Raw genomic sequence first — 14,645 nt, forward strand, 5'->3', positions numbered from 1 at the left:
CACTGTACCACTATAGGACCTGAGCATCATGGCTCACTATATAGGGAATAGAGAACAAGGAGCCCTTTTCAACACATGCTTAGATGTATTGTTACAAAGGCCAACATACAACGTACATTGTCTTCAGGCAGTTACTTAACTCTTATGTTTAACACTTACAAGTTATACACTTACAAGGCACAGACACAAAATGGGCAAAACATTTGAATTCCATTTCAGTAAATGTTCTGGAGGAAAAAGAAATGAAGAACAGGAAGATATCAAGATCAACACAGAGATCAACAGACAGCTCAAACGCTCAAGTGTCAAAGAACATGATTCCAGGAAAGTCCCAGAGTTCTGGATAGTGGTCAGAAGTTGAAAGGAGTGGAGAGGAGAATGATCATGTTTTGAAGACAGTAGACAGGAGCTAATGAGATGTAGACAGGAGACAGGAGCTAATGAGATGTAGACAGTAGACAGGAGCTAATGAGATGTAGACAGGAGCTAATGAGATGAAGACAGTAGACAGGAGCTAACGAGATGTAGACAGTAGACAGGAGCTAATGAGATGAAGACAGTAGACAGGAGCTAACAAGATGTAGACAGTAGACAGGAGCTAATGAGATGAAGACAGTAGACAGGAGCTAATGAGATGTAGACAGGAGCTAATGAGATGAAGACAGTAGACAGGAGCTAACGAGATGTAGACAGGAGCTAATGAGATGAAGACAGTAGACAGGAGCTAACGAGATGTAGACAGTAGACAGGAGCTAATGAGATGTAGACAGTAGACAGGAGCTAATGAGATGTAGACAGTAGACAGGAGCTAATGAGATGAAGAGAGTTGAGATGTTCACAGTAGACAGGAGCTAATGAGATGTAGATAGTAGACAGGAGCGAATGAGATGTAGACAGTAGACAATAGACAGGAGCTAATGAGATGTAGACAGTAGACAGTAGACAGGAGCTAATGAGATGAAGACAGTAGACAGGAGCTAATGAGATGTAGACAGTAGACAGTAGACAGGAGCTAATGAGATGAAGACAGTAGACAGGAGCTGATGAGATGTAGACAGTAGACAGGAGCAATTGAGATGTAGACAGTAGACAGGAGCTAATGAGATGTAGACAGTAGACAGTAGACAGGAGCTAATGAGATGTAGACAGTAGACAGTAGACAGGAGCTAATGAGATGAAGACAGTAGACAGGAGCTAATGAGATGTAGACAGTAGACAGTAGACAGGAGCTAATGAGATGTAGACAGGAGACAGGAGCTAATGAGATGAAGACAGTAGACAGGAGCTGATGAGATGTAGACAGTAGACAGGAGCTAATGAGATGTAGACAGTAGACAGTAGACAGGAGCTAATGAGATGTAGATAGTAGACAGGAGCGAATGAGATGTAGACAGTAGACAATAGACAGGAGCTAATGAGATGTAGACAGTAGACAGTAGACAGGAGCTAATGAGATGAAGACAGTAGACAGGAGCTAATGAGATGTAGACAGTAGACAGTAGACAGGAGCTAATGAGATGAAGACAGTAGACAGGAGCTGATGAGATGTAGACAGTAGACAGGAGCAATTGAGATGTAGACAGTAGACAGGAGCTAATGAGATGTAGACAGTAGACAGTAGACAGGAGCTAATGAGATGTAGACAGTAGACAGTAGACAGGAGCTAATGAGATGAAGACAGTAGACAGGAGCTAATGAGATGTAGACAGTAGACAGTAGACAGGAGCTAATGAGATGTAGACAGGAGACAGGAGCTAATGAGATGAAGACAGTAGACAGGAGCTGATGAGATGTAGACAGTAGACAGGAGCTAATGAGATGTAGACAGTAGACAGTAGACAGGAGCTAATGAGATGAAGAGAGTTGAGATGTTCACAGTAGACAGGAGCTAATGAGATGTAGATAGTAGACAGGAGCGAATGAGATGTAGACAGTAGACAATAGACAGGAGCTAATGAGATGTAGACAGTAGACAGTAGACAGGAGCTAATGAGATGAAGACAGTAGACAGGAGCTAATGAGATGTAGACAGTAGACAGTAGACAGGAGCTAATGAGATGAAGACAGTAGACAGGAGCTGATGAGATGTAGACAGTAGACAGGAGCAATTGAGATGTAGACAGTAGACAGGAGCTAATGAGATGTAGACAGTAGACAGTAGACAGGAGCTAATGAGATGTAGACAGTAGACAGTAGACAGGAGCTAATGAGATGAAGACAGTAGACAGGAGCTAATGAGATGTAGACAGTAGACAGTAGACAGGAGCTAATGAGATGTAGACAGGAGACAGGAGCTAATGAGATGAAGACAGTAGACAGGAGCTGATGAGATGTAGACAGTAGACAGGAGCTAATGAGATGTAGACAGTAGACAGTAGACAGGAGCTAACGAGATGTAGACAGTAGACAGGAGCTAATGAGATGAAGACAGTAGACAGGAGCTAACAAGATGTAGACAGTAGACAGGAGCTAACGAGATGTAGACAGTAGACAGGAGCTAATGAGATGAAGACAGTAGACAGGAGCTAACAAGATGTAGACAGTAGACAGGAGCTAATGAGATGAAGACAGTAGACAGGAGCTAATGAGATGTAGACAGTAGACAGTAGACAGGAGCTAATGAGATGAAGACAGTAGACAGGAGCTAATGAGATGTAGACAGTAGACAGTAGACAGGAGCTAATGAGATGTAGACAGGAGACAGGAGCTAATGAGATGAAGACAGTAGACAGGAGCTGATGAGATGTAGACAGTAGACAGGAGCTAATGAGATGTAGACAGTAGACAGTAGACAGGAGCTAACGAGATGTAGACAGTAGACAGGAGCTAATGAGATGAAGACAGTAGACAGGAGCTAACAAGATGTAGACAGTAGACAGGAGCTAATGAGATGAAGACAGTAGACAGGAGCTAATGAGATGTAGACAGGAGCTAATGAGATGAAGACAGTAGACAGGAGCTAACGAGATGTAGACAGGAGCTAATGAGATGAAGACAGTAGACAGGAGCTAACGAGATGTAGACAGTAGACAGGAGCTAATGAGATGTAGACAGTAGACAGGAGCTAATGAGATGTAGACAGTAGACAGGAGCTAATGAGATGAAGAGAGTTGAGATGTTCACAGTAGACAGGAGCTAATGAGATGTAGATAGTAGACAGGAGCGAATGAGATGTAGACAGTAGACAATAGACAGGAGCTAATGAGATGTAGACAGTAGACAGTAGACAGGAGCTAATGAGATGAAGACAGTAGACAGGAGCTAATGAGATGTAGACAGTAGACAGTAGACAGGAGCTAATGAGATGTAGACAGGAGACAGGAGCTAATGAGATGAAGACAGTAGACAGGAGCTGATGAGATGTAGACAGTAGACAGGAGCAATTGCGATGTAGACAGTAGACAGGAGCTAATGAGATGTAGACAGTAGACAGTAGACAGGAGCTAATGAGATGAAGACAGTAGACAGGAGCTAATGAGATGTAGACAGTAGACAGTAGACAGGAGCTAATGAGATGTAGACAGGAGACAGGAGCTAATGAGATGAAGACAGTAGACAGGAGCTGATGAGATGTAGACAGTAGACAGGAGCTAATGAGATGTAGACAGTAGACAGTAGACAGGAGCTAATGAGATGAAGACAGTAGACAGGAGCTAATGAGATGAAGACAGTAGACAGGAGCTAATGAGATGTAGACAGTAGACAGGAGCTAATGAGATGAAGAGAGTAGACAGGAGCTAATGAGATGTAGACAGTAGACAGGAGCTAATGAGATGTAGACAGTAGACAGGAGCTAATGAGATGAAGACAGTTGAGATGTAGACAGTAGACAGGAGCTTATGAGATGTAGACAGTAGACAGGAGCTAATGAGATGTAGACAGTAGACAGGAGCTAATGAGATGTAGACAGTAGACAGGAGCTAATGAGATGAAGACAGTAGACAGGAGCTAATGAGATGAAGACAGTAGACAGGAGCTAATTAGATGAAGACAGTAGACAGTAGACAGGAGCTAATGAGATGTAGACAGTAGACAGTAGACAGGAGCTAATGAGATGTAGACAGTAGACAGGAGCTAATGAGATGTAGACAGTAGACAGGAGCTAACGAGATGTAGACAGTAGACAGGAGCTAATGAGATGTAGACAGTAGACAGTAGACAGGAGCTAATTAGATGAAGACAGTAGACAGTAGACAGGAGCTAATGAGATGTAGACAGTAGACAGTAGACAGGAGCTAATGAGATGTAGACAGTAGACAGTAGACAGGAGCTAATGAGATGTAGACAGTAGACAGGAGCTAACGAGATGTAGACAGTAGACAGTAGACAGGAGCTAACGAGATGTAGACAGTAGACAGTAGACAGGAGCTAATGAGATGTAGACAGTAGACAGGAGCTAATAAGATGTAGACAGTAGACAGGAGCTAATGAGATGTAGACACTAGACAGTAGACAGGAGCTAATGAGATGTAGACAGTAGACAGTAGACAGGAGCTAATGAGATGTAGACAGGAGACAGGAGCTAATGAGATGAAGACAGTAGACAGGAGCTGATGAGATGTAGACAGTAGACAGGAGCTAATGAGATGTAGACAGTAGACAGTAGACAGGAGCTAATGAGATGAAGACAGTAGACAGGAGCTAATGAGATGAAGACAGTAGACAGGAGCTAATGAGATGTAGACAGTAGACAGGAGCTAATGAGATGAAGAGAGTAGACAGGAGCTAATGAGATGTAGACAGTAGACAGGAGCTAATGAGATGTAGACAGTAGACAGGAGCTAATGAGATGAAGACAGTTGAGATGTAGACAGTAGACAGGAGCTAATGAGATGTAGACAGTAGACAGGAGCTAATGAGATGTAGACAGTAGACAGGAGCTAATGAGATGTAGACAGTAGACAGGAGCTAATGAGATGAAGACAGTAGACAGGAGCTAATGAGATGAAGACAGTAGACAGGAGCTAATTAGATGAAGACAGTAGACAGTAGACAGGAGCTAATGAGATGTAGACAGTAGACAGTAGACAGGAGCTAATGAGATGTAGACAGTAGACAGGAGCTAATGAGATGTAGACAGTAGACAGGAGCTAACGAGATGTAGACAGTAGACAGGAGCTAATGAGATGTAGACAGTAGACAGTAGACAGGAGCTAATTAGATGAAGACAGTAGACAGTAGACAGGAGCTAATGAGATGTAGACAGTAGACAGTAGACAGGAGCTAATGAGATGTAGACAGTAGACAGTAGACAGGAGCTAATGAGATGTAGACAGTAGACAGGAGCTAACGAGATGTAGACAGTAGACAGTAGACAGGAGCTAACGAGATGTAGACAGTAGACAGTAGACAGGAGCTAATGAGATGTAGACAGTAGACAGGAGCTAATAAGATGTAGACAGTAGACAGGAGCTAATGAGATGTAGACACTAGACAGTAGACAGGAGCTAATGAGATGTAGACAGTAGACAGTAGACAGGAGCTAATGAGATGTAGACAGTAGACAGGAGCTAATGAGATGTAGACACTAGACAGGAGCTAACGAGATGTAGACAGTAGACAGGAGCTAATGAGATGCTAGAGGATGGAGGTTAGAACAGCAGGAAGGAGAGGTAGTAGTAGTAGTTCTATTTAGAACTAGTATTACAATTCATTTAGGGCCTGTAGATTTTAAACCACGAGGCTTTTGGAATGCAGACAAATACCTTTCTGGTCCATGGGGTGAAGAGGCAACATTCAGTGGGGGAGGGGGAGCGGGTACGGTCATACTATAAACACAAAACATGAAGAAAACAAAAATGATGACAACTTGATCGATGGGACAAAATGAAAACCATGGATGGGACTTAGAGACAAAGGTGAAATCATATTGAATTAAACATTAGACAGACAGGATGAAACATCAGGGACCCAGGTGCTGCGGACACAAAACATGGTGAGTAACTTCTTGTGATGCTACGGAGATGAGTAAGTCAGGCATCCCTCTTCCCCGTTTAGACAAGGAAGTGATGTCATCATCGCATCCTACAAGAAAACGGAGTGAAAGAATTATATTCGTCCGTGAATGCTGAGAGGTGACCGTTTTCAGGATTCCTCAGGACAGAAAGCTGTTATGAACTGTTATTAGAGTGGCGTTAGCAGGACTCTAAAGGTGTCATCTTGTAATGAACGCCATCCCATTTACCTTTCTCTGTATAGTGTGACAGTGACCCTCCCTTCCAGGTCTCTCCTGCAGCGTTAAAGGAAGATACGCAGCACGATGAGTCATAACGCTAAACATTCTTATGTGCAATACAATCATACTCCCCCCCCCCCCCAGCATGCAAACTCACTGGGATGGAAAACACGTGATAAAAACATGCGATTTCAGGTAGCCTAGCGGTTAGAGAGACGAGCCGGCAACCGGAAGGTTGCCAGGTCAAATCCCGGGTCTGATGGGGAAAATCTGTCAGGAAGTGATCAAATCTTAAGATGCCATTATTGCCTGCCATTGTGCCCTTGAGCAAGGCACTTAACCCCTACAACAACAGCTCCCAGAGAGGCAGCCCCCTGCACCTCTCCAAAACTTGTTTATGTGTCTTTCGGAGGGGTTGGGTTAAGAAGTCAAATTTCGGTTGGACCTTGAGGGCAATTGACCGATAAAGTCATCCGAATGTAGATATATGTGTTCTGATGTCTTTTCTGTTACCTTTCTGTGTATTGTCTGGATGTCTGTCTCTCTCACGTGTCTCTCCTAGTGGAAGCCATGCAGCAGAGAGAGAGAGAACACAACAAGCTGAAACCTACTAAGCTCACTGCACTGTACTGGTGACATCATCAACAATGGACACATGCTACTATATCATGTTTAAGAAGAAATTAAGACTGTATTTTCATAGTTACAGTTACAGGACCACAATGTGAAAACACAGTGGACATCACACACCACTTGTAGGTTGATAACACACACCACTTATAGGTTGACATCACACAGCACTTGTAGGTTGACATCACACACCACTTGTAGGTTGACATCACACACCACTTGTAGGTTGACATCACACAGCACTTGTAGGTTGATAACACACACCACTTATAGGTTGACATCACACACCACTTATAGGTTGACATCACACACCACTTGTAGGTTGACAACACACAACAGGCACTACACTATGTGATAGTTTACCTTCCGTTGATATTCTATCTCTCTCTCTGGTCTCGCCTGCTGCTTGTCAATAAAACAAACAAATACAGATTAGCTGCTATATCAGTCAAGTCATTTCAGGACTTCTCCTCGGGACATTGATTAGCTGCTATATCAGTCAAGTCATTTCAGGACTTCTCCTCAGGACATTGATTAGCTGCTATATCAGTCAAGTCATTTCAGGACTTCTCCTCAGGATATTGATTAGCTGCTATATCAGTCAAGTCATTTCAGGACTTCTCCTCAGGACATTGATTAGCTGCTATATCAGTCAAGTCATTTCAGGACTTCTCCTCAGGACATTGATTAGCTGCTATATCAGTCAAGTCATTTCAGGACTTCTCCTCAGGACATTGATTAGCTGCTATATCAGTCAAGTCATTTCAGGACTTCTCCTCGGGACATTGATTAGCTGCTATATCAGTCAAGTCATTTCAGGACTTCTCCTCGGGACATTGATTAGCTGCTATATCAGTCAAGTCATTTCAGGACTTCTCCTCAGGATATTGATTAGTTGCTGTATCAGTCAAGTCATTTCAGGACTTCTCCTCAGGATATTGATTAGCTGCTATATCAGTCAAGTCATTTCAGCACTTCTCCTCGGGACATTGATTAGCTGCTATATCAGTCAAGTCATTTCAGGACTTCTCCTCGGGACATTGATTAGCTGCTATATCAGTCAAGTCATTTCAGGACTTCTCCTCGGGATATTGATTAGCTGCTATATCAGTCAAGTCATTTCAGGACTTCTCCTCAGGACATTGATTAGCTGCTATATCAGTCAAGTCATTTCAGGACTTCTCCTCAGGACATTGATTAGCTGCTATATCAGTCAAGTCATTTCAGGACTTCTCCTCAGGATATTGATTAGCTGCTATATCAGTCAAGTCATTTCAGGACTTCTCCTCAGGATATTGATTAGCTGCTATATCAGTCAAGTCATTTCAGGACTTCTCCTCGGGACATTGATTAGCTGCTATATCAGTCAAGTCATTTCAGGACTTCTCCTCGGGATATTGATTAGCTGCTGTATCAGTCAAGTCATTTCAGGACTTCTCCTCAGGACTATTGATTAGCTGCTATATCAGTCAAGTCATTTCAGGACTTCTCCTCGGGACTATTGATTAGCTGTTGTATCAGGTGTGCTTGTATAGCGCTTGAGCAAAGCCTGTAAAGACATGTGTATCCCCTTACCGCGCGGCTGTGCCTGCCCCTCTGCTCGTGCCGTCTGAGGGTGCGTGGGGAAGGGAGGGTGGGCATTGGAGGAGCCCCAGAGATGGAGATGGTCACTCGGCGCTCGCGGCTGTTCGCCCGTTGACGTTGCTGTTGGTCTGTAAACCATGAGGGAAATACTGAGGTCAGATTCTGACAGGGTCTCGCTACATTAGATACCATGAGGGAAATACTGAGGTCAGATTCTGACAGGGTCTCGCTATATTAGATGACTGTATTCACTAGCAGTCACCATGTTGTGACTGTATTCACTAGCAGTCACCATGTTGTGACTGTATTCACTAGCAGTCACCATGTTGTGACTGTATTCACTAGCAGTCACCATGTTGTGACTGTATTCACTAGCAGTCACCATGTTGTGATTGTATTCACTAGCGGTCACCATGTTGTGACTGTATTCACGAGCAGTCACCATGTTGTGACTGTATTCACTAGCAGTCACCATGTTGTGACTGTATTCACGAGCAGTCACCATGTTGTGACTGTATTCACTAGCAGTCACCATGTTGTGATTGTATTCACTAGCGGTCACCATGTTGTGACTGTATTCACAAGCAGTCACCATGTTGTGACTGTATTCACTAGCAGTCACCATGTGGTGACTGTATTCACTAGCAGTCACCATGTGGTGACTGTATTCACTAGCGGTCACCATGTTGTGACTGTATTCACGAGCAGTCACCATGTTGTGACTGTATTCACTAGCAGTCACCATGTTGTGACTATTCACTAGCGATCACCATGTTGTGACTGTATTCACTAGCAGTCACCATGTTGTGACTGTATTCACTAGCGGTCACCATGTTGTGACTGTATTCACTAGCAGTCACCATGTTGTGTTACAGCTTTAACAGCCACTGGCTCCTCACTGAGATGATGTCAATCAAGAGTTTTCTAGAACCCAGACCAGCAGGTGTTCACAGTACTAACACTAGGTGGCACCACATATGAGGGATTACTGATGGACTTCACACCAATCCTGGTTCAAACTGTTTTTAGGTAGAGTGTATGGTTTATGGTGTGTGTGCTTGTGTGCTTTGGTTCCCAAGCTCTGTGTAGGGCTCAGAAGCTCTGCTTGGTGTTTCTGTGTTAGGTTGTCTGTGTTAGGTGTTAGGTGGTGTGTGAGGTGGTGTATGTTAGGTGTTAGGTGGTGTGTGTTAAGTGTTAGGTGGTGTGTGTTAGGTGGTGTATGTTAGGTGTTAGGTGGTGTGTCTTAGGTGGTGTATGTTAGGTGTTAGGTGGTGTATGTTAGGTGTTAGGTGGTGTATGTTAGGTGGTGTATGTTAGGTGGTGTGTGTTGGTGTGTGTTAGGTGGTGTATGTTAGGTGTTCGGTGGTGTATGCTAGGTGTTAGGTGGTGTGTGTTAGGTGGTGTATGTTAGGTGGTGTATGTTAGGTGGTGTGTGTTGGTGTGTGTATGTTAGGTGTTAGGTGGCGTATGTTAGGTGTTAGGTGGTGTATGTTAGGTGTTAGGTGGTGTATGTTAGGTGTTAGGTGGTGTATGCTAGGTGTTAGGTGGTGTATGTTAGGTGTTAGGTGGTGTATGCTAGGTGTTAGGTGGTGTATGCTAGGTGTTAGGTGGTGTATGTTAGGTGTTAGGTGGTGTATGCTAGGTGTTAGGTGGTGTATGCTAGGTGTTAGGTGGTGTATGCTAGGTGTTAGGTGGTGTATGCTAGGTGTTAGGTGGTGTATGCTAGGTGTTAGGTGGTGTGTGTTAGGTGGTGTATGTTAGGTGGTGTGTGTTGGTGTGTGTTAGGTGACGTATGTTAGGTGTTAGGTGGTGTATGTTAGGTGTTAGGTGGTGTATGCTAGGTGTTAGGTGGTGTATGCTAGGTGTTAGGTGGTGTATGCTAGGTGTTAGGTGGTGTATGCTAGGTGTTAGGTGGTGTATGCTAGGTGTTAGGTGGTGTATGCTAGGTGTTAGGTGGTGTATGTTAGGTGTTAGGTGGTGTATGCTAGGTGTTAGGTGGTGTATTCTAGGTGTTAGGTGGTGTGTGTTAGGTGTTAGGTGACGTGTGTTAGGTGGTGTGTGTTAGGTGGTGTGTGTTAGGTGTTAGGTGTTGTATGTTAGGTGGTGTGTGTTAGGTGGTGTGTGTTAGGTGTTAGGTGGTGTGTGTTAGGTGGTGTGTGTTAGGTGGTGTGTGTTAGGTGTTAGGTGGTGTGTGTTAGGTGGTGTATGCTAGGTGTTAGGTGGTGTATGTTAGGTGGTGTATGTTAGGCGGTGTATGTTAGGTGGTGTATGCTAGGTGTTAGGTGGTGTATGTTAGGCGGGGTATGTCACCTCTGTGCAGGGCTCGCAGGCTCTGCTTGGCATGTCTGTGGAGCTCCTCTACGCATGGCGGCCGGCTGCAGGGGTGAAACACGTTGTGGTGCTGGTGCCATGGGGCCTGGTAGTGCACTGTTAGCTTACTCTCCACATCCAGGTTAGAGACAGCTAGGGAGAGAGACAACAGGAGAATAGATTGGTCATATTTATATTAATGAAATGATGTTCTTCGAAAGACAGACAGCAGGTTAGGTTCTGCTGTCCTTTTCATTCATTGGCAGTTGTGATCGTTATTCATTGATAGGGTTATGAAGATTTAAAAATATATATATATATAATTTAACGTTTAATTAACAAGGCAAGTCAGTTAAGAACAAATTATTATTTACAACGATGGCTTAAAATAGGGAAAGAGAGAACAGGAGAATAGATTGTTATTATTCATTTGCACATAAATTATGTTTTGTTGTTATCAGTGGAAGAGAAGACACTCAGCTATGTTTTTAGACACGGTATGACCCCAACAGTATGACCCCAACAGTATGACCCCAACAGTATGACCTTAACAGTATGACCTCAACAGTATGACCTCAACAGTATGACCCCAACAGTATGACCCCAACAGTATGACCCCAATAGTATGACCTCAACAGTATGACCTCAACAGTATGACCCCAACAGTATGACCTCAACAGTATGACCCCAACAGTATGACCCCAACAATATGACCCCAACAATATGACCCTAACAGTATGACCCCAACAGTATGACCCCAACAATATGACCCCAACAGTATGACCCCAACAGTATGAGCTCAACAGTATGACCCCAACAGTATGACCCCAACAGTATGACCTCAACAGTATGACCTCAACAGTATGACCCCAACAGTATGACCTCAACAGTATGACCCCAACAATATGACCCTAACAGTATGACCTCAACAGTATGACCCCAACAGTATGACCTCAACAGTATGACCCCAACAGTATGACCCCAACAATATGACCCCAACAGTATGACCCCAACAGTATGAGCTCAACAGTATGACCCCAACAGTATGACCCCAACAGTATGACCCCAACAATATGAGCTCAACAATATGACCCCAACAGTATGACCCCAACAGTATGACATCAACAGTATGACCCCAACAATATGACCCCAACAGTATGACCTCAACAGTATGAGCTCAACAGTATGACCCCAACAATATGACCCCAACAGTATGACCCCAACAATATGAGCTCAACAGTATGACCCCAACAGTATGACCCCAACAGTATGACCCCAACAATATGACCTCGACAGTATGACCCCGACAGTATGACCCCAACAGTATGACCTCAACAGTATGACCCCAACAGTATGACCCCAACAATATGACCCCAACAGTATGACCCCAACAGTATGAGATCAACAGTATGACCCCAACAGTATGACCTCAACAGTATGACCCCAACAGTATGACATCAACAGTATGACCCCAACAATATGACCCCAACAGTATGACCTCAACAGTATGAGCTCAACAGTATGACCCCAACAGTATGACCCCAACAGTATGACCCCAACAGTATGAGCTCAACAGTATGACCCCAACAGTATGACCCCAACAGTATGACCCCAACAATATGAGCTCAACAATATGACCCCAACAGTATGACCCCAACAGTATGACCCCAACAGTATTGACCTCAACAGTATGACCCCAACAGTATGACATCAACAGTATGACCCCAACAATATGACCCCAACAGTATGACCTCAACAGTATGAGCTCAACAGTATGACCCCAACAATATGACCCCAACAGTATGACCCCAACATTATGAGCTCAACAGTATGACCCCAACAGTATGACCCCAACAGTATGACCCCAACAATATGACCTCGACAGTATGACCCCGACAGTATGACCCCAACAGTATGACCTCAACAGTATGACCCCAACAGTATGACCCCAACAATATGACCCCAACAGTATGACCCCAACAATATGACCCCAACAGTATGACCTCAACAGTATGAGCTCAACAGTATGACCCCAACAGTATGACCCCAACAGTATGACCCCAACAATATGAGCTCAACAATATGAGCTCAACAGTATGACCCCGACAGTATGACCCCGACAGTATGACCCCGACAGTATGACCCCAACAGTATGACCCCAACAGTATGACCTCAACAGTATGACCTCAACAGTATAACCTCAACAGTATGACCAGGAGTTATGCCTGGGGCGGCAGGGTAGCCTAGTGGTTAGAGTGTTGGACTAGTAACCGAAAGGTTGCAAGTTCAAACCCCCGAGCTGACAAGGTACAAATCTGTCGTTCTGCCCACTGTTCCTAGGCCATCATTGAAAATAAGAATTTGTTCTTAATTAACTGACTTGCCTAGTTAAATAAAAATAAATAAATAAAACCAGTCACTGCCATTCCATACCAGCAGGGGGCAGTAACACATATCAACATCAACTGAATTAAGCTGACAACTGCTCCAATGACAGTCGTCCATGTTTCCTCAAAACACCATCTCTGCTGTTGTTATACATCAACACACATAGATGCACAGAACATCTGATTTGTTATTATGATTCAGACAAAAGACAACGCTGCTTTTATCCTCCAAGGCTGGGAGAGGGCGATGAGAGGAGGAGAGAGATGAACAGAAGATACAACCCTCTTTCTTTCATCATCTTTTATCTTCTGGCCTTGCTTTCATTTCAATCCTCATATTACAACAGCAGCATCTGTTCATTAACATCTACAGTAGGTGTGTGTGTGTCTGTGTGTGTGTGTGTGTGTGTGTGTGTGTGTGTCTGTGTGTGTGTGTGTGTGTCTGTGTGTGTGTGTGTGTGTCTGTGTGTGTGTGTGTGTGTGTGTGTGTGTGTGTGTGTGTGTGTGTATGTCTGTGTGTGTGTGTTCGCTGTGCGTGTCTGAGAGTTAGTTTGCTGTGTTCGTGTGTGCGCTCACGCGTGTGTGTAGTCTGTTGTTTCCTTGAATAACCCAGGCTCATCTGTAACCAGGCAACCCTTCCTATCTGATGTAGGATGAATAGAATGATCTCTATCAATCCATAATCATGAGACTAATGTGGATGAGACGATCTGTCCAGGTCTGATGATTTCATCCCAGAGAAAGCAGTACATTCAGCAGGTCCCTGACAGCCAGAATAAACACAGCTAGCTTACACAGTGTATACAGTTACCAGCTGGGTTGTGCCTCTATACAGGACTGTGTTAGCCTGCTAAAGCTTCAGGTCTCAGACAAAGTTATGCATCGCACTGTTGCACAAGACTGTGTTATCCCACTGAGCTAAAGCCTTTCACCTCCATCAGTGGGCTAACAGTCTTGTGGCACGCAGGAGACCCGGAGTTTGAACCCAGTTGGTATAAAGGATTTCTGAAGAGGTCTACTACATTATCTAGGGCCCTTAACTGGCCCTGTCCCCATCTATAGAGAAGCCAGTTGGAAGGTTCAACCACTGTGGTCTGAAGAGGGCTACTACAGTATCTAGGGCCCTTAACTGGCCCTGTCCCCATCTATAGAGAAGCCAGTTGGAGGGTTCAACCACTGTGGTCTGAAGAGGTCTACTACAGTATCTAGGGCCCTTAACTGGCCCTGTCCCCATCTACAGAGAAGCCAGTTGGAAGGTTCAACCACTGTGGTCTGAAGAGGTCTACTACAGTATCTAGGGCCCTTAACTGGCCCTGTCCCCATCTATAGAGAAGCCAGTTGGAGGGTTCAACCACTGTGGTCTGAAGAGGTCTACTACAGTATCTAGGGCCCTTAACTGGCCCTGTCCCCATCTATAGAGAAGCCAGTTGGAGGGTTCAACCACTGTGGTCTGAAGAGGGCTACTACAGTATCTAGGGCCCTGGCCCTGTCCCCATCTATAGAGAAGCCAGTTGGAGGATTCAACCACTGTGGTCTGAAGAGGGCTACTACAGTATCTA

General features: G+C 44.4%; 1 protein-coding gene across 1 annotated transcript in view; it reads right to left on the bottom strand.

The window, feature by feature from the left end:
* nhsb (Nance-Horan syndrome b (congenital cataracts and dental anomalies)) overlaps positions 1-14,645 on the bottom strand; it is a 158,093-nt gene that overhangs the window by 12,962 nt on the left and 130,486 nt on the right. The window contains exons 2-6 of the mRNA XM_036951558.1: positions 10,700-10,852; positions 8,381-8,517; positions 7,169-7,207; positions 6,689-6,733; positions 5,706-5,768 (exon numbers count right to left, since the gene is read on the bottom strand). Coding sequence (XP_036807453.1) covers positions 5,706-5,768; positions 6,689-6,733; positions 7,169-7,207; positions 8,381-8,517; positions 10,700-10,852 — 437 coding nt within the window. The remainder of the gene's footprint in view (positions 1-5,705; positions 5,769-6,688; positions 6,734-7,168; positions 7,208-8,380; positions 8,518-10,699; positions 10,853-14,645) is intronic.

Source organism: Oncorhynchus mykiss, chromosome 18, assembly GCF_013265735.2.
Source record: "Oncorhynchus mykiss isolate Arlee chromosome 18, USDA_OmykA_1.1, whole genome shotgun sequence".
Taxonomy (NCBI): domain Eukaryota; kingdom Metazoa; phylum Chordata; class Actinopteri; order Salmoniformes; family Salmonidae; genus Oncorhynchus; species Oncorhynchus mykiss.